This window comes from Oncorhynchus kisutch, linkage group LG22 (assembly GCF_002021735.2).
Source record: "Oncorhynchus kisutch isolate 150728-3 linkage group LG22, Okis_V2, whole genome shotgun sequence".
NCBI lineage: Eukaryota > Metazoa > Chordata > Actinopteri > Salmoniformes > Salmonidae > Oncorhynchus > Oncorhynchus kisutch.
The window spans coordinates 56254183-56279290 of NC_034195.2; the positions used below are offsets into that span (position 1 = coordinate 56254183).

Below are 25108 nucleotides of genomic sequence, written 5' to 3' on the forward strand. Positions count from 1 at the left end.
GGAGAGCATTGAAGAGAGCATTGAGAAGAGCATTGAGAAGAGCATTGAGGAGAGCATTGAGGAGAGCATTGAGAAGAGCATTGAGAAGAGCATTGAGGAGAGCATTGAGGAGAGCATTGAGGAGAGCATTGAGAAGAGCATTGAGGAGAGCATTGAGAAGAGCATTGAGGAGAGCATTGAGGAGAGCACTGAGGAGAGCATTGAGGAGAGTATTGAGGAGAGCATTGAGGAGAGTATTGAGGAGAGTATTGAGGAGAGCATTGAGGAGAGCATTGAGAAGAGCATTGAGGAGAGCATTGAAGAGAGCATTGAGAAGAGCACTGAGGAGTGCATTGAGGAGAGCATTGAGGAGAGCATTGAGAAGAGCATTGAGGAGAGCATTGAAGAGAGCATTGAGAAGAGCACTGAGGAGTGCATTGAGGAGAGCATTGAGGAGAGCATTGAGAAGAGCATTGAGGAGAGCATTGAGGAGAGCATTGAGGAGAGCATTGAGAAGAGCACTGAGGAGAGCATTGAAGAGAGCATTGAGGAGAGCATTGAGGAGAGCATTGAGAAGAGCACTGAGGAGTGCATTGAGGAGAGCATTGAGGAGAGCATTGAGAAGAGCATTGAGGAGAGCATTGAGGAGAGCATTGAGGAGAGCATTGAGGAGAGCATTGAGAAGAGCACTGAGGAGAGCATTGAGGAGAGCATTGAGGAGAGCATTGAGAAGAGCACTGAGGAGAGCATTGAGGAGAGTATTGAGGAGAGTATTGAGAAGAGCATTGAGTAGAACATTAAGGAGAACATTGAGGAGAGAATTGAGGAGAGCATTGAGGAGAGCATTGAGGAGAGCATTGAGGAGAGCACTGAGGAGAGCATTGAGGAGAGCATTGAGGAGAGCATTGAGGAGAGCATTGAGGAGAGTATTGAGGAGAGTATTGAGGAGAGCATTGAGTAGAACATTAAGGAGAACATTGAGGAGAGAATTGAGGAGAGCATTGAGGAGAGCATTGAGGAGAGCATTGAGAAGAGCACTGAGGAGAGCATTGAGGAGAGCATTGAGGAGAGCATTGAGAAGAGCACTGAGGAGAGCATTGAGAAGAGCATTGAGGAGAGCATTGAGGAGAGCATTGAGGAGAGCATTGAGGAGAGCATTGAGGAGAGCATTGAAGAGAGCATTGAGGAGAGCATTGAGGAGAGCATTGAGGAGAGCATTGAGGAGAGCATTGAGGAGAGCATTGAGAAGAGCATTGAGGAGAGCATTGAGGAGAGCATTGAGGAGAGCATTGAGGAGAGCATTGAGGAGAGCATTGAGAAGAGCATTGAGGAGAGCATTGAGGAGAGCATTGAGGAGAGCATTGAGGAGAGCATTGAGGAGAGCATTGAGAAGAGCATTGAGGAGAGCATTGAGGAGAGCACTGAGGAGAGCATTGAGGAGAGTATTGAGGAGAGCATTGAGGAGAGTATTGAGGAGAGTATTGAGGAGAGCATTGAGGAGAACATTGAGGAGAGCATTGAGAAGAGCATTGAGGAGAGCATTGAAGAGAGCATTGAGAAGAGCACTGAGGAGTGCATTGAGGAGAGCATTGAGGAGAGCATTGAGAAGAGCATTGAGGAGAGCATTGAAGAGAGCATTGAGAAGAGCACTGAGGAGTGCATTGAGGAGAGCATTGAGGAGAGCATTGAGAAGAGCATTGAGGAGAGCATTGAGGAGAGCATTGAGGAGAGCATTGAGAAGAGCACTGAGGAGAGCATTGAAGAGAGCATTGAGGAGAGCATTGAGGAGAGCATTGAGAAGAGCACTGAGGAGTGCATTGAGGAGAGCATTGAGGAGAGCATTGAGAAGAGCATTGAGGAGAGCATTGAGGAGAGCATTGAGGAGAGCATTGAGGAGAGCATTGAGAAGAGCACTGAGGAGAGCATTGAGGAGAGCATTGAGGAGAGCATTGAGGAGAGCATTGAGAAGAGCACTGAGGAGAGCATTGAGGAGAGTATTGAGGAGAGTATTGAGGAGAGCATTGAGTAGAACATTAAGGAGAACATTGAGGAGAGAATTGAGGAGAGCATTGAGGAGAGCATTGAGGAGAGCATTGAGAAGAGCACTGAGGAGAGCATTGAGGAGAGCATTGAGGAGAGCATTGAGAAGAGCACTGAGGAGAGCATTGAGGAGAGTATTGAGGAGAGTATTGAGGAGAGCATTGAGGAGAACATTAAGGAGAACATTGAGGAGAGAATTGAAGAGAGCATTGAGGAGAGCATTGAGGAGAGCATTGAGAAGAGCACTGAGGAGAGCATTGAGGAGAGCATTGAGGAGAGCATTGAGAAGAGCACTGAGGAGAGCATTGAGGAGAGTATTGAGGAGAGTATTGAGGAGAGCATTGAGGAGAACATTGAGGAAAGCATTGAGGAGAGAATTGAGGAGAGCATTGAGGAGAGCATTGAGGAGAACATTGAGGAGAGCATTGAGGAGAGCATTGAGGAGCGTATTGAGGAGCGTATTGAGGAGAGCATTGAGGAGAGCATTGAGGAGAGCATTGAGAAGAGCATTGAGGAGAGTATTGAGGAGAGCATTGAGGAGAGCATTGAGAAAAGCATTGAGGAGAGCATTGAGGAGAGCATGTAAATCCCCATTGAGAAGAGCACTGAGGAGAGCATTGAGAAGAGCATTGAGGAAGCATTGAGAAGAGCATCGAGGAGAGCATTGAGGAGAGCATTGAGGAGAACATTGAGGAGAGCATTGAGGAGAGCATTGAGAAGAGCATGTAAATCCCCATTGAGAAGAGCATTGAGGAGAGCACTGAGAAGAGCATTGAGGAGAGCATTGAGAAGAGCATTGAGAAGAGCATTGAGGAGAGCATTGAGAAGAGCATTGAGGAGAGCACTGAGAAGAGCATTGAGGAGAGCATTGAGAAGAGCATTGAGGAGAGCATTGAGGAGAGCATTGAGAAGAGCATTGAGAAGAGCATTGAGGAGAGCATGTATATCCCCATTGACGAGAGCATTGAGAAGAGCATTGAGGAGAGCATTGAGGAGAGCATTGAGGAGGGCATTGAGAAGAGCATGTAAATGTACCTTCGAACAGGAAGGTCTCGTTCCAGTGAGGGTTGAGGTTCTTCCTCTTGATCTTGGTCTCCAGTTTGTGCTTCTTGTCAGGAAGCAGGTAGATTTTGACGAAGGGGTCAGAGGTCCCAGAGAAGTCCTTGGCTGGTAGCTCCTGGCCCTTCATAATAATAATTGTAACAACATATGCCATTTACCAGTCACTTTTATCCAACTTACAATTTTGCGTAACATTTCGCAAAAGTGTCCTCAGCAGGAATCAAACGGATGATTCCGGCTTTACAACTGAGATACATAGAGCCACGGATACCTTGAGAATCTTGACGGTCAGAGTGGAGTCCTGGAAGCTGTAACCAACAGAGAACTGGATCCGTCCCAGCTTCTCACTGACAGCACCTTCACCATCGTCATCCTCTGATCCCGGGGACAGCTAATGGGGGGGAGAGGTGGAATTTAGATTATTATATATTTTTTTACAATTTAACACACATATTAAAAAAAAGAACGTGATAGTAAAATCATGGAGGATTAACACTCAGGCATGCAGGCACGTGTACACACACCACCCTCCCACACACACAGCCCTTTGATGACTATAGACAGCGGGAGTGGAGAGTGGAGGTGATGGGAGCCAGCCTCTCCATCTTTCTCTTCTCTTTCCTTCTCCATCTCTCTTTCTCTCCCCCTCTACGTCTCCCTCTCTCTCTCTCTCTCTCTCTCTCTCTCTCTCTCTCTCTCTCTCTCTCTCTCTCTCTCTCTCTCTCTCTCTCTCTCAGGAGTCATCAGGGTTGTGTTCCAAATAGAACCCTAGTTACTACATGGGCGTTTATCCAACTTACAACAAAAGTTGTCTTACCATGACCATGTCTCCGGTGAGAGAGTTGGCCAGATCGGTGACTGAGGAGTGTCCGTCGGGGGGGTGGCCCTTGGGACTGTTGCATGGCTTGTTGCCCACGCCCCTGTAGAGAGAGAGGACAGGGTGACCACAGGGCTGAGGGCAGGAGCCAAGCAGGCGGTGGGTGAGAGATGTTCAGGGATGAGGTGACTTCTAAAACACGCAGGCCCTGGGATTGAGTCAGGCCCAGAGATTGAGTCAGGCCCAGGGATGGAGTCAGGCCCAGAGATGGAGTCAGGCCCAGGGATTGATTCAGGCCCAGGGATGGAGTCAGGCCCAGAGATGGAGTCAGGCCCAGGGATTGATTCAGGCCCAGGGATGGAGTCAGGCCCAGGGATTGATTCTGGCCCAGGGATGGAGTCAGGCCCAGGGATTGAGTATGGCCCAGGGATGGAGTCAGGCCCAGGGATTGATTCAGGCCCAGGGATGGATTCAGGCCCAGGGATTGAGTCAGGCTCAGGGATGGAGTCAGGCTCAGGGATGGAACGGGCCCAGCGATGGATTCAGGCCCAGGGTGTGTCAATCTTGAATATTTAATGTAAGAGCCCTGTCTGGTTTTAAGATTGTTACTGTCTGGGATACACAGAGACATTAGCTCCTACAAATCATACCCATGCAACTTAGTTTAATGGTGAAACCCCCTAACCCTCAATACACACAAAGGAGACAGACATGTATAGTAACAAAGAGATACATGGAAAGTAACATAGACAGACATGTACAGGACCAGATGACATTGTACAGTAAGTGTGTGTGTGTGTGTGTGTGTGTGTGTGTGTGTGTGTGTGTGTGTGTGCGTGTGTGTGTGTGTGTGTGTGTGTGTGTGTGTGTGTGTGTATGTGTGTGTGTGTGTGTGTGTGTGTGTGTGTAGGTGTATGTGTGTGTGTGTGTGTGTGTGTGTGTGTGTGTGTGTGTGTGTGTGTGTGTGTGTGTGTGTGTGTGTGTGTGTGTGTGTGTGTGTGTGCGTTAAACAGAGAGAGAGAATGTAGGGTTCTTCCAAGCCAGTATCCGCAGTGTAAACTACCACTTAGAGGCTTCTACTGCAAATCAACACCCTTCAGTTGCAACACATTCTGGGTCAAAAACCTTAAAGAATATCATTATAAAATATCTACTGAACAACGGCAGGAAAAGAAACATAAAAACATTTCAAACCAATGTACACAACAGGATAGGAGAGGAGGGGGAGAGAAATAAATGATAGAAGCTGCAGAGAAGACAGACAGGAGGTACGAAGAAAGAAAGAAAGAACAAAGTATAAAGAAAACCAGATGAACATTCATCTGTATCAGAAGAGAATCGACAGCATTAATAGCATGAACAAAGGTTAAAGGTTACAGAACCAACAAACAGAAACCCAGGAGTGACATATCAACAAACAGCAGCACATTGGAGAAGAAGAACTGAGCTGCAAGAAAGAAAGGAAGGAAAACGAAGGAAAGCAGAAAGGCTTTTGTCTGATAGGAAGAAGTCAGGAGGAAAGAAGAGGCTACAAGAGGGAGAAAGAGAAAGAGCAAAACATAGATAAGATTAGTCACAGAAAGAAACAGAGACCAACAACAAGAGCTATTTAGAGAGAGCGAAACAGAGAGAGAGAAAGAGAGAGCAATCGAGAGAGAGAGAGGGAGAGATACAGAGAGAGCACAACAGAGAGAGCACAACAGAGAGAGCAACAGAGAGAGAGCAATTAAGAGAGAGAGAGATACAGAGAGATACACGCAGAGAGAGAGAGAGAGAGATAGATAGATAGAGCATACACAAACATAATTTCACACAAAACACAAAAAGACAGGAGAGGAGAATCGTGAATGAAAAGGAAATCACACATTTAGAGTGTTACAGAAGATGGAGAAATTAATAATGGAATGATACCAATTGTGTATCAGTGGAGTACTTATATCCATTTTAATACTGATATATGATTGGTCCAGACCCAGGAAGTATAACACTCTAAAGGTGGGGCATGTGGAGGCGGGATCATAGCGTTCAGCACAACAGAACAGTGCGCAACGTTTAATTAAATGAAAACAGTACTGTCCTGAACAACCAGTTGAATGACAGTGTGATTATAGTGGCCCAGAGGGATGATGAGTGCTGCTCGGGTCATTTCAAACATTCATATTGATCACAAAAGGCTGTTGTAGAACGGGTCGTTGAGGACAAACCGTCACGCAACGAACCAAAAGCTGAATCGAACTGAACGCACCCCAGATCTGGCATTGGTGACGTGCATATATCATATACCATATATCATATACCATATATGATATACACAAGTGTCCCTCTGGTACCTCTTAGAGAGTGAGGGCAATGCCTTGGGACAGGAAGGATACAAGCAACGACCCCAAAAACGGTCTGTCTGTCTGTCCAGAATTCTGTTCACCTACAATTCTGAGGATGTTCATTTAAAGGTGTATTGAACTGTAGGTTTTGTGTAATTTGAAGAAGACACAGACAGAAGTAGGTCTCAAAAATACTGACATAGAGGCAGACGGACAGACAAGCAGACAGAGAGACAGCCAGGCAGACGGACGAACAAGCAGACAAACACTTGGACCAGTGACAGAAACAGAGAGAGAGAGAAGGGGTAGGGGGCACTGTTTAACTTCACTAGGGTAGGGGGCACTATTTTCACCTCCGGAAAGGCGTGCCCAAAGTAAACTGCCTGCTACTCAGGCCCAGAAGCTAGGATATGCATATAATTGGTAGATTTGGATACACTCTAACATTTCCAAAACTGTTAAAATAATGTCTGTGATTATAACAGAACTGATTTGGCAGGAGAAAACCTGAGAAAAATCCATCCAGGAAGTGGGATTTTAAAAAATGTTTGTAGTTTTCTATTGAATGCCATTACAGTAGGCATTGATTTAGGACTCAAATTGCACTTCCTATGGCTTCCACTAGATGTCAACAGTCTTTAGAAATTGTTTCAGGCTTGTATTCTGAAAAATGAGGGAGTAAGCCCACTCTGAATGAGTGGACCCTACAGAGTGGACCCTACAGTGTCCCAGAGGTTTTTCATGCGCAGAGGTTTTTCATGCGCGAGACCGAGAACGCGCCTTTCTTGTTTAGCTTTTGTATTGACAACGTTATTGTCCGGTTGAAATATTATTGATTATTTAGGCTAAAAACAACCTGAGGATTGATTATAAAACATTGTTTGAAATGTTTCTATGAACTTTATGGATACTATTTGGATTTTTCGTCTGCCTGTTGTGACTGCGTTTGAGCCTGTGGATTACTGAACAAAATGCGCGAACAAAACTGATGTTTTTGGATATAAAGAGGGACTTTATCGAACAAAACAAACATTTATTGAGTAAATGGGAGTCTTGTGAGTGCAACCATATGAAGATCATCAAAGGTAATTTGATTGCTATTTCTGACTTGTGTAACTCCTCTACTTGGCTGCTAACTGTTTGTAATGATTTGTTGCTGGGCACTGTTCTCAGATAATCGCATGGTATGCTTTCACCATAAAGCCTTTTTGAAATCTGATACCGTGGATTAACAAGAAACTCTTTAAACTGATGTATAACTGTCCTGCCCTGACCTTAGTTATCTGTGTTTTCTTTATTATTTTGGTTAGGTTCGGGTTTGACGAGGGTGGTATATGTGTTTACCGTGTCTAGGGTTTTTGTACATCTATGGGGTTTTTGAATTGGTTCCCAATCAGAGGCAGCTGTTTATCATTGTCTCTTATTGGGGATCCTATTTAGGTTGCCATTTTCCATATTGGTTTAGTGTGTTATTGTCTATGTGTAGTTGCATGTCAGCACTTGTGTTTATAGCTTCATGATCGTTTTGTTATTTTTGTTAGTTTGTTTAGTGTTCTTCATTACATTTTTTTAATCCTTTATTTTACTAGGCAAGTCAGTTAAGAACAAATTCTTATTTTCAATGACGGCCTAGGAACAGTGGGTTAACTGCCTGTTCAGGGGCAGAACGACAGATTTGTACCTTGTCAGCTCGGGGATATGAACTTGCAACCTTTCGGTTACTAGTTCAACGCTCTAACCACTAGGCTACCCTGCCACCCCAAATAAAGAAGAATGTATTCATCTCACGCTGCGCCTTGGTCTCCTCTACGACGAACGTGGCAGAATAACCAAACCAGGACCAAGCAGCGTGAAAAGGAGGAACAGCTGAAAGGGGAAATGGACCTGGGAGGAGATATTAGATGGAGCATCGCCATCCTGAGGAATGAGCAGCGAAAGTGGAACGGCGATACTACGAGGATAAATAACGGAGAATAGAGGAACAGCGACGATATGAGGTTAAACGGCTAACAACACAGAAGCCCGAGAGGCAGTCCCAAGATTTTTTTGGGGTGGGGGCACACAAGGAGATGTGCTGAGTCAGGTAGGAGACCTGAGCCAACTCCTCGTGCTTACCGTGGGGAGCGTGTAACAGGCACCGTGTTATGCAGAGATGCGCAAGGTGTCTCCAGTGCGCTATTCTCGCCCGGTGCGCTCTATTTCATCTCCTCGCATTTGCCGGGCTAGAATGGGCATCCAGCCAGGATGTATTGAGCCAGCTCTATGTTCTGGATCTCCAATGCATCTCCACGGTCCAGTGTATCCTCTGCCTCCTCCCCGCAATCGCCCTGAGGTGCGTGTCACCAGCCCGGCACCACCAGTTCCAGCACCAAGCACCAGGCCTACAGTGCGTCTCGGCAGTCCAGAGTGTCCGGCGACAGTACCCAGTCCAGAGCGTCCGGCGACAGTACCCAGTCCAGAGCGTCCGGCGACAGTACCCAGTCCAGAGTGTCCGGAGACAGTACCCAGTCCAGAGCGTCCGGTGACAGTACCCAGTCCAGAGCGTCCGGCCACAGTACCCAGTCCAGAGCATCCGGCGACAGTACCCAGTCCAGAGCGTCTGGTGACAGTACCCAGTCCAGAGCGTCTGGTGACAGTACCCAGTCCAGAGCGTCCGGCGACAGTACCCAGTCCAGAGCGTCCGGCGACAGTACCCAGTCCAGAGCTTCCGGCGACAGTTCACAGACCGGAACCTCCAACGACGGGCCACAGTCCGGAACCTCCAACGACGGGCCACAGTCCGGAACCTCCAACGACGGGCCACAGTCCGGAACCTCCAACGACCAGCCACAGTCCGGGGTCTCCAGCGGCGGCCCCCAGTCCAGAACATCAGGCGATGATCCACGCAGCGAGGGTCCCCAGCCCGGGGCCTACGGCGAGGATCCGCAGACCAGAGTATCCAATGATGATCCATGGGTCAGTGCTACAAGAGCGGACTGTAAAGAAGGGGGACGGCGTCCAGAACCAGAGCCGCCACCGAGGTTAGATGCCCACCCAGACCCTCCCATATAGGTTTAGGTTTGCGGCCGGACCTTTGGGGGGGGTGGGGGGAAACAAAGGTCACGCCCTGACCTTAGTTATCTTTGTTTTCTTTATTATTTTGGTTAGGTCAGGGAGTGACGAGGGTGATATGTGTGTTTTTTTAATCTTGTCTTGGGTTTTTGTACATCTATGGGGTTTTGATATGTCTAGGTAAATGTAGGTCTATGGTGGCCTGAATTGGTTCCCAATCATAGGCAGCTGTTTATCGTTGTTTCTGATTGGGGATCCTATTTAGGTTGCCATTTTCCATATTGGTTTTGTGTGTTATTGTCTATGTGTAGTTGCATGTCAGCACTCGTGTTTATAGCTTCACGTTAATTTGGTATTTTGTTAGTTTGTTTAGTGTTCTTCGTTTAAATAAAGAAGAATGTATTCATCTCACACTGCGCCTTGGTCTCCTCGTTATGACGAACGTGACAATAACACTTGTATGTTTTATAAGAAGAGGGGAGGAGAGTAGGAGGAGAGGAGAGATGGAGGGGAGGAGAGGTGGAGAGGAGGAGAGTAGGAGGAGAGGAGGGGAGGAGAGTAGGAGGAAAGGTGGGGAGGAGAGTAGGAGAGGTGGAGAGGAGGAGAGTAGGAGGTGAGGAGAGGAGGAGAGGAGAGTAGGAGAGGAGGCGAGGAGGGGAGGAGAGTAGGAGGAGAGGAGAGATGGAGGTGAGGAGAAGTGGAGGGGAGGAGAGTAGGAGGAGAGGAGAGGAGGGGAGGAGAGGTGAGTAGGAGGAGAGGAAGGGAGGAGAGGAGGTGAGGAGAGGAGGGGAGAAGAGTAGGAGGAGAGGAGGGGAGGAGGGGAGGAGGAGAGGAGGAGAGGAGGAGAGGAGGGGAGGAGGAGAGGAGGGGAGGAGGAGAGGAGGAGAGGAGGGGAGGAGGGGAGAAGAGTAGGAGGGGAGGAGGAGAGGTGAGGAAAATACTTTGTGTAGCCTCAGGTCAGAGAATGAATGAATGAACTCAAGGGGAGAGACTCAAGGGCCAGATTCTAGCTGCTCCTTCCTCCTCCTCCTCGTCTTCCTCACCTCTATCGATAGAGTGAGAGTCTTCAGTGATTCATTCTTCTTCATGCGTCATCCAAGAGGCAGTCATGATGCATTCTCAGGTGTACAGGTTAATGGAAGATCGGTGTGGTGATGATGGTGGAGCTCTGCCTACAGCCGTGCTCTACAGCATCTGACCGGGCTGACAGACGCCTCCAGACTGACTGATTCCTCCAGACTGACTGATGCCTCCAGGCTGATTGATTCCTCCAGGCTGACTGATTCCTCCAGACTGACTGATGCCTCCAGGCTGACGGATTCCTCCAGGCTGACTGATTCCTCCAGGCAGACTGATTCCTCCAGGCTGACTGATTCCTCCAGACTGACTGATGCCTCCAGGCTAACTGATTCCTCCAGACTGACTGATTCCTTCAGACTGACTGATTCCTCCAGGCTGACTGATTCCTCCAGGCTGACTGATGCTTCCAGGCTGACTGATTCCTCCAGGCTGACTGATGTTAGGATCTGAGACGGGGAGCTAGATGACGCATCAGGACAGAGCATTCTCAGGTTCAGGTGAAAAGCTGAGCAATAGTAATAATAGCAATAATAGCAATAACCTACCAGCTTTGCTCCTGCTCTACAATCCCTCTGGGGTAAAGTTTACCACCAAAGGTGGTCCAGGATCAGCTTCCCCTCCCCCAATCCTAACCTTAAACATTAATGGGGAAAATACACAAAACTGCCCCGAGAGCAGCACCTAGGGACAATGTCACTGTACTCCCTCTACATCCAGCCTGATGTACAACACCAGACTTGACACGCAGAGTGATGCCAACAAGCTGACTGATGTTAGGGGTTACTGGGGCTCAGGAAGGTGGAGGAGAGGGAATATGTAGAACAGGAAGCAGAGAGCTGTCTCTAGATGTTCTTCCTCTAGGGGATGTGTAGAACAGGAAGCAGAGAGCTGTCTCTAGATGTTCTTCCTCCTGGGGATGTGTAGAACAGGAAGCAGAGAGCTGTCTCTAGATGTTCTTCCTCTAGGGGATGTGTAGAACAGGAAGCAGAGAGCTGTCTCTAGATGTTCTTCCTCTAGGGGATGTGTAGAACAGGAAGCAGAGAGCTGTCTCTAGATGTTCTTCCTCTAGGGGATGTGTAGAACAGGAAGCAGAGAGCTGTCTCTAGATGTTCTTCCTCTAGGGGATGTGTAGAACAGGAAGCAGAGAGCTGTCTCTAGATGTTCTTCCTCTAGGGGATGTGTAGAACAGGAAGCAGAGAGCTGTCTCTAGATGTTGTTCCTCTAGGGGATGTGTAGAACAGGAAGCAGAGAGCTGTCTCTAGATGTTCTTCCTCTAGGGGATGTGTAGAACAGGAAGCAGAGAGCTGTCTCTAGATGTTCTTCCTCTAGGGGATGTGTAGAACAGGAAGCAGAGAGCTGTCTCTAGATGTTCTTCCTCTAGGGGATGTGTAGAACAGGAAGCAGAGAGCTGTCTCTAGATGTTCTTCCTCTAGGGGATATGTAGAACAGGAAGCAGAGAGCTCTCTAGATGTTCTTCCTCTAGGGGATGGGTAGAACAGGAAGCAGAGAGCTGTCTCTAGATGTTCTTCCTCTAGGGGATGTGTAGAACAGGAAGCAGAGAGCTGTCTCTAGATGTTCTTCCTCTAGGGGATGTGTAGAACAGGAAGCAGAGAGCTGTCTCTAGATGTTCTTCCTCTAGGGGATGTGTAGAACAGGAAGCAGAGAGCTGTCTCTAGATGTTCTTCCTCTAGGGGATGTGTAGAACAGGAAGCAGAGAGCTGTCTCTAGATGTTCTTCCTCTAGGGGATGTGTAGAACAGGAAGCAGAGAGCTGTCTCTAGATGTTCTTCCTCTAGGGGATGTGTAGAACAGGAAGCAGAGAGCTCTCTAGATGTTCTTCCTCTAGGGGATGTGTAGAACAGGAAGCAGAGAGCTGTCTCTAGATGTTCTTCCTCTAGGGGATGTGTAGACAGGAAGCAGAGAGCTGTCTCTAGATGTTGTTCCTCTAGGGGATGTGTAGAACAGGAAGCAGAGAGCTGTCTGTAGATGTTCTTCCTCTAGGGGATGTGTAGAACAGGAAGGAGAGAGCTCTCTAGATGTTCTTCCTCTAGGGGATGTGTAGAACAGGAAGCAGAGAGCTGTCTCTAGATGTTCTTCCTCTAGGGGATGTGTAGAACAGGAAGGAGAGAGCTCTCTAGATGTTCTTCCTCTAGGGGATGGGTAGAACAGGAAGCAGAGAGCTGTCTCTAGATGTTCTTCCTCTAGGGGATGTGTAGAACAGGAAGCAGAGAGCTGTCTCTAGATGTTCTTCCTCTAGGGGATGTGTAGAACAGGAAGCAGAGAGCTGTCTCTAGATGTTCTTCCTCTAGGGGATGTGTAGAACAGGAAGCAGAGAGCTCTCTAGATGTTCTTCCTCTAGGGGATGTGTAGAACAGGAAGCAGAGAGCTGTCTCTAGATGTTCTTCCTCTAGGGGATGTGTAGACAGGAAGCAGAGAGCTGTCTCTAGATGTTGTTCCTCTAGGGGATGTGTAGAACAGGAAGCAGAGAGCTGTCTGTAGATGTTCTTCCTCTAGGGGATGTGTAGAACAGGAAGGAGAGAGCTCTCTAGATGTTCTTCCTCTAGGGGATGTGTAGAACAGGAAGCAGAGAGCTGTCTCTAGATGTTCTTCCTCTAGGGGATGTGTAGAACAGGAAGGAGAGAGCTCTCTAGATGTTCTTCCTCTAGGGGATGTGTAGAACAGGAAGCAGAGAGCTGTCTCTAGATGTTCTTCCTCTAGGGGATGTGTAGAACAGGAAGCAGAGAGCTGTCTCTAGATGTTCTTCCTCTAGGGGATGTGTAGAACAGGAAGCAGAGAGCTGTCTCTAGATGTTCTTCCTCAAGGGGATGTGTAGAACAGGAAGCAGAGAGCTGTCTCTAGATGTTCTTCCTCTAGGGGATGTGCAGAACAGGAAGCAGAGAGCTGTCTCTAGATGTTCTTCCTCTAGGGGATGTGTAGAACAGGAAGCAGAGAGCTGTCTCTAGATGTTCTTCCTCTAGGGGATGTGTAGAACAGGAAGCAGAGAGCTGTCTCTAGATGTTCTTCCTCTAGGGGATGTGTAGAACAGGAAGCAGAGAGCTGTCTCTAGATGTTCTTCCTCTAGGGGATGTGTAGAACAGGAAGCAGAGAGCTCTCTAGATGTTCTTCCTCTAGGGGATGTGTAGAACAGGAAGCAGAGAGCTCTCTAGATGTTCTTCCTCTAGGGGATGTGTAGAACAGGAAGCAGAGAGCTGTCTCTAGATGTTCTTCCTCTAGGGGATGTGTAGAACAGGAAGCTGAGAGCTGTCTCTAGATGTTCTTCCTCTAGGGTATGTGTAGAACAGGAAGCAGAGAGCTGTCTCTAGATGTTCTTCCTCTAGGGGATGTGTAGAACAGGAAGCAGAGAGCTGTCTCTAGATGTTCTTCCTCTAGGGGATGTGTAGAACAGGAAGCAGAGAGCTGTCTCTAGATGTTCTTCCTCTAGGGAATATGTAGAACAGGAAGCAGAGAGCTCTCTAGATGTTCTTCCTCTAGGGGATGTGCAGAACAGGAAGCAGAGAGCTGTCTCTAGATGTTCTTCCTCTAGGGGATGTGTAGAACAGGAAGCAGAGAGCTGTCTCTAGATGTACTTCCTCTAGGGGATGTGTAGAACAGGAAGCAGAGAGCTGTCTCTAGATGTTCTTCCTCTAGGGGATGTGTAGAACAGGAAGCAGAGAGCTGTCTCTAGATGTTCTTCCTCTAGGGGATGTGTAGAACAGGAAGCAGAGAGCTGTCTCTAGATGTTCTTCCTCTAGGGAATATGTAGAACAGGAAGCAGAGAGCTCTCTCTAGATGTTCTTCCTCTAGGGGATGTGTAGAACAGGAAGCAGAGAGCTGTCTCTAGATGTACTTCCTCTAGTTCATTAGCACTGGCTCCACACATGCAGTTTATTGAATGCGACAACTGATGTTGTAAAAAGGGCTCTTTCAATACCTTTGATTGATTGATTGAATGAACATTAATGGATAATGGTTAGAGCACACCTCCTCCAACTACGAGAAGGACCTTTGAAATGGTGCTCTGTCTAGAAAGGATTGTGTTGGATCAGTACCAAAACATTTTTTTTCACAATTCCACCAAAGAACAGTAATACATGACTATGCAGATTTTTATCTAAAGCTTTTCTGTTCAAATTATAGCTGATCATCTGACAATATGGTTGGCTGTTATTTCTGTTATTTTGCTCCTTCAACTGTTGTTCCTCCTGCCAAAGCTTTCGGTCTTCCGAGGAGAACACAACATCAACCACGAGGGAGATGATATCAGGGGAGTCTCTAAATGTGGTTGTTGCCAGGGCTGCAGTAGTCGATGGTAACCATGAGGAGGCAGAGTGAACAAAAGTTCTGATAGGACCGTCAGCTGCTCCCACAGCGCAGCCACAGAAAGTAGGGCGGTTGGCATAGCAACGGCTCTAGAAACACAGGCCATTTATATGGGAGTTGGGGGGTTGAGGGAGAGGTGGGAGAGAAGGAGAAGGGTGAAGGCAGGTAGAAACATTGAGAACAATCAACCAAATAAGAGGAAGATACATGACAGGTATAAGCCTTGCAGGGATACAGGAGCACACACAGGGACATGGAGGGAGCAGGCAGGGGGTGGCTTGACCTGTGATACTATCCTGTGTTTTACCTGAACCAGCGAGAGAGAGGGACAGTAGCTCCAAGACAGAGGGGAAGAGGGGGAAAAGAGAGACTCCTCTAGGCTGAGGAAAGACATGAGAAACACAGCCATCCATCCCTCCAACCAGCCATCCCTCCATCCTGCCATCCAGCCAGCCCTCCATCCTCCCTCCACCCAGTCATCCCTCCACCCAGTCATCCCTCCATCCAGCCATCCCTCCATCCTGCCATCCATCCTCCCTCCACCCAGTCATCCCTCCATCCAGCCATCCCTCCATCCTGCCATCCATCCTCCCTCCACCCAGTCATCCCTCCATCCAGCCATCCCTCCATCCTGCCATCCAGCCATCCCTCCATCCTCCCTCCACCCAGTCATCCCTCCACCCAGTCATCCCTCCATCCAGTCATCCCTCCATCCAGTCATCCATCCTCCCTCCACCAAGTCATCCCTCCATCCAGCCATCCATCCCTCCATCATGCCTCCATCCAGTCATCCCTTCATCCAGTCATCCCTCCATCTAGCCATCCCTCCATCCTGCCATCCATCCCTCCATCCATCCAGCCATCCCTCCATCCAGCCATCCCTCCCTCCCTCCCTCCCTCCCTCCCTCCCTCCCCTCCCTCCCTCCCTCCCTCCCTCCCTCCCTCCCTCCCTCCCTCCCTCCCTCCCTCCCTCCCTCCCTCCCTCCCTCCCTCCCTCCCTCCCTCCATCCAGCCATCCCTCCCTCCATCTAGCCATCCCTCCCTCCCTCCATCCAGCCCTCCCTCCCTCCCTCCATCCAGCCATCCCTCCCTCCATCCAGCCATCCCATCCATCCATCCATCCAGCCATCCATCCATCCATCCATCCATCCCCCCATCCAGCCATCCATCCTTGCAGCCATCCCATCTATCTATCTATCTATCTATCTATCTATCTATCTATCTATCTATCTATCTATCTATCTATCTATCTATCTATCTATCTATCTATCTATCTATCTATCTATCTATCTATCTATCTATCTATCTATCTATCTATCTATCTATCTATCTATCTATCTATCTATCTCCTCCATTCATTATAACCCCTGCTAGCTAGCTAGCTAGCTATCTCCTCTAGTCATTATGACCCCTGATAGCTATCTATCTATCTCCTACATTCATTATAGCATTGTGCCAGTGCCGACGAGATGCTGTACCCGCCGGGGTAATAAGAAACGACTACCAGAGGCAGAGGGGACCGTTCACACCGTCCCAGAACCCGCGGGACTGAGTGTCTTTAATTGATCAAACAAGATATTGAGCCCTGCCCATGTTTCCTTGCTTAATAAAGGGTTATATCTTGTGCCTACAACTCAGTGCAACGAATTCGATGTTAAGGTAGACATGTTTACGTTTTTTTTTAGAAACATCTGTTTAAGGGAATATTTTAGCTCCCCTAATCGTGATGTTTCTACTGAACATGTAGGCTGCTCACCTGCACAGACTCCGACTCCTTTCAGAAGCAAGAGTTATTTTATACCTCCAGCCAATCGCAGTTATTTTATACCTCCAGCCAATCGCAGTCAGTCTATTGAGACATATTGCAGACTGGTTGAAAAAGATGTTGTTCATCTCCTTAAGAACAAACAGGAGAACAAATCTTTACATAATTTACCTCAGGATGAAAAACAAGCTTGGCTTGATTTACAATCCGATACTCCAGGCCTTACCGGCCCTGTTGATAAGGGTGGGTCGGTTGTACCATCCGATATGTCAGTCCTTACCCGCACTGCTGATGAGGGCAGGTCGGTTGTACTCATGGATAGGACAGTTTATGTAAATGAGTGCCATAGACAACTGCTTGACAACACCTTTTACAAGAAACTCAGAAGTGACCCCACTGGCCAAGTTCAGAACAAGGTCTTTACTGTCCTAGATGGGTATTTAAGTTCTGGTCAGATCAGCAAGAAAGAACACAACTTTTTGGCTATTCAACACCCTAAAATTGCCACTTTTTATACTTTGCAGAAATTACACAAAAATGTTACAAAATTTCCAGGGCCCCTACTGTAGTGGGCATTGATACAGTAACAGTCCCTATTGTAGGGGGCATTGATGCAGTAACAGTCCCTATTGTAGGGGGTATTGATGCAGTAACAGCCCCTATTGTAGGGGGTATTGATGCAGTAACAGCCCCTATTGTAGGGGGCATTGATGCAGTAACAGTCTCTATTGTAGGGGGCATTGATGCAGTAACAGTCCCTATTGTAGGGGGTATTGATGCAGTAACAGCCCCTATTGTAGGGGGCATTGATGCAGTAACAGTCTCTATTGTAGGGGGCATTGATGCAGTAACAGTCCCTATTGTAGGGGGTATTGATGCAGTAACAGTCCCTATTGTAGGGGGCATTGATGCAGTAACAGCCCCTATTGTAGGGGGCATTGATACAGTAACAGCCCCTATTGTAGGGGGCATTGATACAGTAACAGCCCCTATTGTAGAGGGCATTGATGCAGTAACAGTCCCTATTGTAGGGGGCATTGATACAGTAACAGCCCCTATTGTAGGGGGCATTGATACAGTAACAGCCCCTATTGTAGGGGGTATTGATGCAGTAACAGTCCCTATTGTAGGGGGCATTGATGCAGTAACAGCCCCTATTGTAGGGGGCATTGATACAGTAACAGCCCCTATTGTAGGGGGCATTGATACAGTAACAGCCCCTATTGTAGAGGGCATTGATGCAGTAACAGTCCCTATTGTAGGGGGCATTGATACAGTAACAGCCCCTATTGTAGGGGGCATTGATACAGTAACAGCCCCTATTGTAGGGGGCATTGATGCAGTAACAGCCCCTATTGTAGGGGGCATTGATACAGTAACAGCCCCTATTGTAGGGGGCATTGATGCAGTAACAGTCCCTATTGTAGAGGGCATTGATGCAGTAACAGACCCTATTGTAGGGGGCATTGATACAGTAACAGACCCTATTGTAGGGGGCATTGATGCAGTAACAGTCCCTACTGTAGGGGGCATTGATGCAGTAACAGTCCCTATTGTAGGGGGCATTGATGCAGTAACAGTCCCTATTGTAGGGGGTATTGATGCAGTAACAGTCCCTATTGTAGAGGGCATTGATGCAGTAACAGTCCCTATTGTAGGGGGCATTGATGCAGTAACAGTCCCTATTGTAGAGGGCATTGATGCAGTAACAGTCCCTAATGTAGGGGGCATTGATGCAGTAACGGTCCCTATTGTAGGGGGCATTGATACAGTAACAGCCCCTATTGTAGGGGGCATTGATGCAGTAACAGTCCTGACTGTAGGAGGCATTGATGCAGTAACAGTCCCTATTGTAGGGGACATTGATGCAGTAACAGTCCCTATTGTAGGGGGCATTGATGCAGTAACAGTCCTGACTGTAGGAGGCATTGATGCAGTAACAGTCCCTATTGTAGGGGACATTGATGCAGTAACAGTCCCTATTGTAGGGGGCATTGATGCGGTAACAGCCCCTATTGTAGGGGGCATTGATGCAGTAACAGTCCCTATTGTAGGGGGCATTGATACAGTAACAGCCCCTATTGTAGGGGGCATTGATACAGTAACAGCCCCTATTGTAGGGGGTATTGATACAGTAACAGCCCCTATTGTAGGGGGCATTGATACAGTAACAGCCCCTATTGTAGGGGGCATTGATGCAGTAACAGCCCCTATTGTAGGGGGTATTGATGCAGTAACAGCCCCTATTGTAGGGGGTATTGATACAGTAACAGACCCTATTGTAGGGGGCATTGATGCAGTAACAGTCCCTACTGTAGGGGGCATTGATGCAGTAACAGTCCCTATTGTAGGGGGTATTGATGCAGTAACAGTCCCTATTGTAGGGGGTATTGATGCAGTAACAGTCCCTATTGTAGGGGGCATTGATGCAGTAACAGTCCCTATTGTAGGGGGCATTGATGCAGTAACAGTCCCTATTGTAGAGGGCTTTGATGCAGTAACAGCCCCTATTGTAGGGGGCATTGATGCAGTAACAGCCCCTATTGTAGGGGGCATTGATGCAGTAACAGTCCCTATTGTAGGGGGCATTGATGCAGTAACAGTCCCTATTGTAGGGGGCATTGATGCAGTAACAGCCCCTATTGTAGGGGGCATTGATGCAGTAACAGTCCCTATTGTAGGGGGCATTGATGCAGTAACTTCTATCTACTTTTGTTGACTTTTTTCATTAGACCACTCGCAGAACAGGACACCAGCAGTATGGTCTCAGAACCGCTCCCCTCCTTTGTAAAGGACACCAGCAGTATGGTCTCAGAACAGCTCCCCTCCTTTGTAAAGGACACCAGCAGTATGGTCTCAGAACAGCTCCCCTCCTAAAGGACACCAGCAGTATGGTCTCAGAACAGCTCCCCTCCTAAAGGACACCAACAGTATGATCTCAGAACCTCTCCCCTCCTTTGTAAAGGACACCAGCAATATGGTCTCAGAACAGCTCCCCTCCTAAAGGACACCAGCAGTATGGTCGCAGAACCGCTCCCCTCCTTTGTAAAGGACACCAGTAGTATGAACTATATTATTGAATCTCTTGATCCTCTCCCTGAGAATACTTTGTTAGTTACTTTTGATGTTGAGTCGTTATACACTAATATTCCACACGAGGGCGGTATTGAAGCCATGGAACATTTTCTTCTGCAACGTGACCCTAATGAACTACCTTCCAGTGCTGCATTATAACATTGGCTGAAATAGTACTCACACATAACTACTTCATGTTTCTGCATGATTTCTTTATTCAGACAAAGGGTACTACTATGGGATCCCCCATGGCTCCTAACTATGCTAATTTGTATGTGGGTTACATGGAGAAACAGTCCATTTACGATCCTTTCAAAAATGATTTCTTGCATAACATCATTATTTGGAAACAGTATATTGATGATATTTGTGTTCTATGGAGGAGTGATGCAAAACAGCTCCAGGCATTCCATGCTTTTCTTAACTCCTATTCTGAGCATCTGAGATTTACTATGTAATCTGACACACGTCAAATCAGTTTCCTCGATCTTCTGATCTTGTGTGACGATAATGTTCTACACACTGATCTTTACAGGAAGCCTACTGATCGGAACAGTTTGTTGAGGGCTGATAGTTGTCACCCACTTCCCCTGAAAAACGGTTTGCCCTACAGCTAATTCTGTCGAATCAAAAGAATTTGTAAAAAAACAAATCAGATTTCGACAGAAATATGGCTGAGATGCAAAGAAAATTCAAGGAGAGGGGCAACAAGAATAGTCAGGTTAATCACCCCGCAGTGCTTGTCATTATACCCCGATGAAGACAGCTTGTCTGTCCAAACGTTGGATATAAATATTGTTGCATCTTGAGCTCCTAGAGCGTTCTTCCTTATTTACTGTTCCGCTCCGCTAGCCAGCACCTCACCTAAATAGGTGTTTCTTTCGCCTCTAGACTAATAAGCACCCATTAAGAAAATGACTGTAAAAACTGCTAAATCGATGAAGAATTGAAAAATTGTATGGTTGAGAGGAATGAGGCAAAAGGAATGGCAAATAAGTCTGGCTGCACAACCGATTGGCAAACGTACTGCAAATGGAGGAATCCTTTGACTAAATTGAATAAAAGAAGAAGAACATAAACTATGAAACATAAAATAAATATGTGACATAAAGAATGACAGTAAAAAGCTTTGGAGCAACTTAAATTACATTTTAGGAAAAATGACAAACTCAGCTCCATCATTCATTGAATCAGATGGCTCATTCATCACAAAACCAACTGATATTGCCAACTACTTTAATGATTTTTCATTGGCAAGATTAGCACATTTAGCTATGACATGCCAGCAACAAATGCTGACACTTCGCATCCAAGTATATCTGACCAAATTATGGAAGACAAGAATTGTAATTTTGAATTCCTTAAAGTTAGCGTGAAAGAGGTAAAAACAATTACATGCCACCGGGATCTGACAACTTGGAGAGAAAATTACTAAGGATAGTAGCGTACGATATTGCCACTCCTATTTGCCATATCTTCAATTTAAGCCTACTAGAGAGCTGTGCCCTCAGGTCTGGAGGGAAGCTAAAGTCATTCCACTACCCAAGAATAGTAAATCCCCCTTTACTGGCTCAAATAGCCGACCAATCAGCCTGTTACCAACCCTTAGTAAACTTCTGGAAAAAATGGTGTTTGACCAGATACAATGCTATTTCACAGTAAACAAATTGACAACAGACTTTCAACACGCTTATAGAAGGACATTCCACAAGCACAGCACTTACACAAATCACAGACGATTGGCTGAGAGAAATTGATGATAAAAAGTTTGTGGGGGCTGTTTTGTTAGACTTCAGTGCGGATTTTGACATTATCGATCATAGTCTGCTGCTGTAAAAACGTATGTGTTATGGCTTTACACCCCCTGCTATAATGTGGATAAAGAGTTACTTGTCTAACAGAACACAGAGGGTGTTCTTTAATGGAAGCCTCTCAAACATAATCCAGGTAGAATCAGGAATTCCCCAGGGTAGCTGTCTAGGCCCATTTACTTTTTTCAATCTTTACTAATGAATTGCCACTGACTTTGAGTAAAGCCAGTGTGTCTATGTATGAGGATGACTCAACACTATACACGTCAGCTACTACAGCGACTGAAATGACTGCAACACAACAAAGACCTGCAGTTAGTTTCAGGGTGGGTAGCAAGGAATAAGTTCGTCCTACACATTTCTACAACTAAAAACATTGTATTTGGGATAAATCATTCACTAAACCCTAAACCTCAACTAAATCTTGTAATAAATTATATGGAAATTGAGCAAGTTGAGGTGACTAAACTGCTTGGAGTAACCCTGGATTTTAAATTGTCATGGTCAAAACATATTGATACAACAGTAGCTAAGATGGGGAGAAGTCTGTCCATAATAAAGCGCTGCTCTGCCTTCTTAACAACACTATCAACAAGGCAGGTCCTACAGGCCCTAGTTTTGTCGCACCTGTTCAGTTGTGTGGTCAGGTGCCACAAAAAAAGGACTTAAATTACAATTGTCTCAGAACAGGGCAGCACGGCTGGCCCTTAGATGTACACAGAGAGCTAATATTAATAATATGCATGTCAATCTCTCCTGGCTCAAAGTGGAGGAGAGATTGACTTCATCACTACTTGTATTTATGAGAGGTATTGACATGTTGAATGCACTGAGCTGTCTGTTTGAACTACTGGGGCACAGCTTGGACACCCATGCATACCCCACAAGACATGCCACAAGAGGTCTCTTCACAGTCCCCAAGTCCAGAACAGACTGTGGAAGGCACACAGTACTACATAGAGCCATGACGACATGAAACTCTATTGCACATCAGGTAACTGATGCAGCAGTAGAATCAGATTTAAAAAACAGATCAAAATACACCTTATGGAACAGCGGGGACTGAGAAGCAACACAATCCACACACATACACATGTATTTAGTACTGTAGATATGTGGTAGTGGTGGAGTAGGGGCCTGAGGGCCTTGGCAGCAGGTAATGGGGATCCATAATAAATACAACTCTTTCCCCCTGTCTTAACTAGTGGATCAGAGTCCCTTCCACCAACTTCAGTCCTTCTATCCTTATAACATGTCCTCTATAATGTTGTCCTGGTTGTCCTGTTCTCTATAACGTAATGTTGTCCTGTTCTCTATAACGTAATGTTGTCCCTGTTCTCTATAACGTAATGTTGTCCTGTTCTCTATAACGTAATGTTGTCCTGTTCTCTATAATGTTGTCCTGTTCTCTATATGTAATGTTGTCCTGTCTCTATAATGTTGTCCTGTTCTCTATAATGTTGTCCTGTTCTCTATAATGTTGTCCCTGTTCTCTATAATGTTGTCCTGTTCTCTATAATGTTGTCCTGTTCTCTATAATGTTGTCCTGTTCTCTATAATGTTGTCCTGTTCTCTATAATGTTGTCCTGTTCTCTATAATGTAATGTTGTCCTGTTCTCTATAATGTAATGTTGTCCTGTTCTCTATAATGGTCCTGTTCTCTATAATGTTGTCCTGTTCTCTATAATGTTGTCCTCTTCTCTATAATTGTCTTGTCCTGTTTCTCTATAATGTTGTCCTGTTCTCTATAATGTTGTCCTGTTCTCTAAATGTTGTCCTGTTCATCTTATAATGTTGTCCCTGTTCTCTATAATGTAATGTTGTCCTGTTCTCTATAATGTTGTCCTGTTCTCTATAATGTTGTCCTGTCTCTATAATGTAATGTTGTCCTGTTCTCATAATGTAATGTTGTCCTGTTCTCTATAATGTTGTCCTGTTCTCTATAATGTTGTCCTGTTTCTCTATAATGTTGTCCTGTTCTCTATAATGTAATGTTGTCCTGTTCTCTATAATGTTGTCCTGTTCTCTGTAAGTTGTCCTGTTCTCTATAATGTTGTCCTGTTCTCTATAATGTAATGTTGTCTGTTCTCTATAATGTTGTCCTGTTCTCTATAATGTTGTCCTGTTCTCTATAATGTAATGTTGTCCTGTTCTCTATAATGTTGTCCTGTTCTCTATAATGTTGTCTGTTCTCTATAATGTTGTCTGTCTCTAATTCTAATAATGTTTGTCCTGTTCTCTATAATGTAATGTGTCCTGTTCTCTATAATGTTTGTCCTGTTTCTGCATAAATGTTGTCCTGTTTCCTAGTAATGTTGTCCTGTTCTCTATAATTGTAATGTTGTTCCTGGTCTCTATAATGTAATGTTGGCCTGTTCTCCTATAATGTTGTCCTGCCTTCTCTATAATGGTTGTCCTGTTCTCTATAATGTTGTCCTGGTTCTCTATCAATGTAATGTTGTCCTGTTCTCTATAATGTTGTCCTGTTCTATAATGTTGATCCTGTTCTCTATATGTATGTTGTCCTGTTCTCTATAATGTAATGTTGTCCTGTTTCTCCTATAACTGTTTGTCCCTGTCTCTAATAACTGTAATGTTGTCCTGTTCTCTTATAATGTAATGTTGTCCTGTTCTCTATAATGTTGTCCTGTTCTCTATATGTTGTCCTGTTCTCTATAATGTTTGTCCTGTTCTCTATAATGTTGTCCTGTTCTCTATAATGTTGTCCTGTTCTCTATAATGTTGTCCTGTTCTCTATAATGTATGGTCCTGTTCTCTATAATGTTGTCCTGTTCTCTATAATGTTGTCCTGTTCTCTATAATGTATGTTGTCCTGTTCTCTATAATGTTGTCCTGTTCTCTATAATGTTGTCCTGTTCTCTATAATGTTGTCCTGTTCTCTATAATGTAATGTTGTCCTGTTCTCTATAATGTTGTCCTGTTCTCTATAATGTTGTCCTGTTCTCTATAATGTTGTCCTGTTCTCTATAATGTTGTCCTGTTCTCTATAATGTAATGTTGTCCTGTTCTCTATAATGTTGTCCTGTTCTCTATAATGTTGTCCTGTTCTCTATAATGTTGTCCTGTTCTCTATAATGTTGTCCTGTTCTCTATAATGTTGTCCTGTTCTCTATAATGTTGTCCTGTTCTCTATAATGTAATGTTGTCCTGTTCTTCTTATAATGTTGTCCTGTTCTCTCTATAATGTTGTCCTGTTCTCTATAATGTTGTCCTGTCCTGTTCCTTCTATAATGTAATGTTGTCCTGTTCTCTATAATGTGTCCTGTTCTCTATAATGTTGTCCTGTTCTCTATAATGTGTCCTGTTGTCTATAATGTTGTCCTGTTCTCTATAATGTAATGTTGTCCTGTTCTCTATAATGTTGTCCTGTTCTCTATAATGTAATGTTGTCCTGTTCTCTATAATGTTGTCCTGTTCTCTATAATGTAATGTTGTCCCTGTTCTCTATAATGTTTCCTGTTCTCTATAATTGTTGTCCTGTTCTCTATAATGTTGTCCTGTTCTCTATAATGTTGTCCTGTTCTCTATAATGTAATGTTGTCCTGTTCTCTATAATGTTGTCCTGTTCTCTATAATGTAATGTTGTCCTGGTCTCTATAATGTAATGTTGTCCTGTTCTCTATAATGTTGTCCTGTTCTCTATACTATAATGTTGTCCTGTTCTCTATAATGTTGTCTGTTCTCTATAATGTAATGTTGTCCTGTTCTCTATAATGTTGTCCTGTTCTCTATAATGTTGTCCTGTTCTCTATAATGTAATGTTGTCC

General features: G+C 45.6%; 1 protein-coding gene across 2 annotated transcripts in view; it reads right to left on the reverse strand.

Moving 5' to 3' along the window:
• Positions 1-25108, reverse strand: part of LOC109883275 (synaptotagmin-7-like) — a 173330-nt gene that overhangs the window by 24930 nt on the left and 123292 nt on the right. For both annotated transcript variants that reach the window (XM_031802133.1, XM_031802132.1), the window contains 3 exons: positions 3899-4001; positions 3353-3472; positions 3055-3202 (listed from right to left, as the gene is read on the reverse strand). In XM_031802133.1, coding sequence (XP_031657993.1) covers positions 3055-3202; positions 3353-3472; positions 3899-4001 — 371 coding nt within the window. The remainder of the gene's footprint in view (positions 1-3054; positions 3203-3352; positions 3473-3898; positions 4002-25108) is intronic.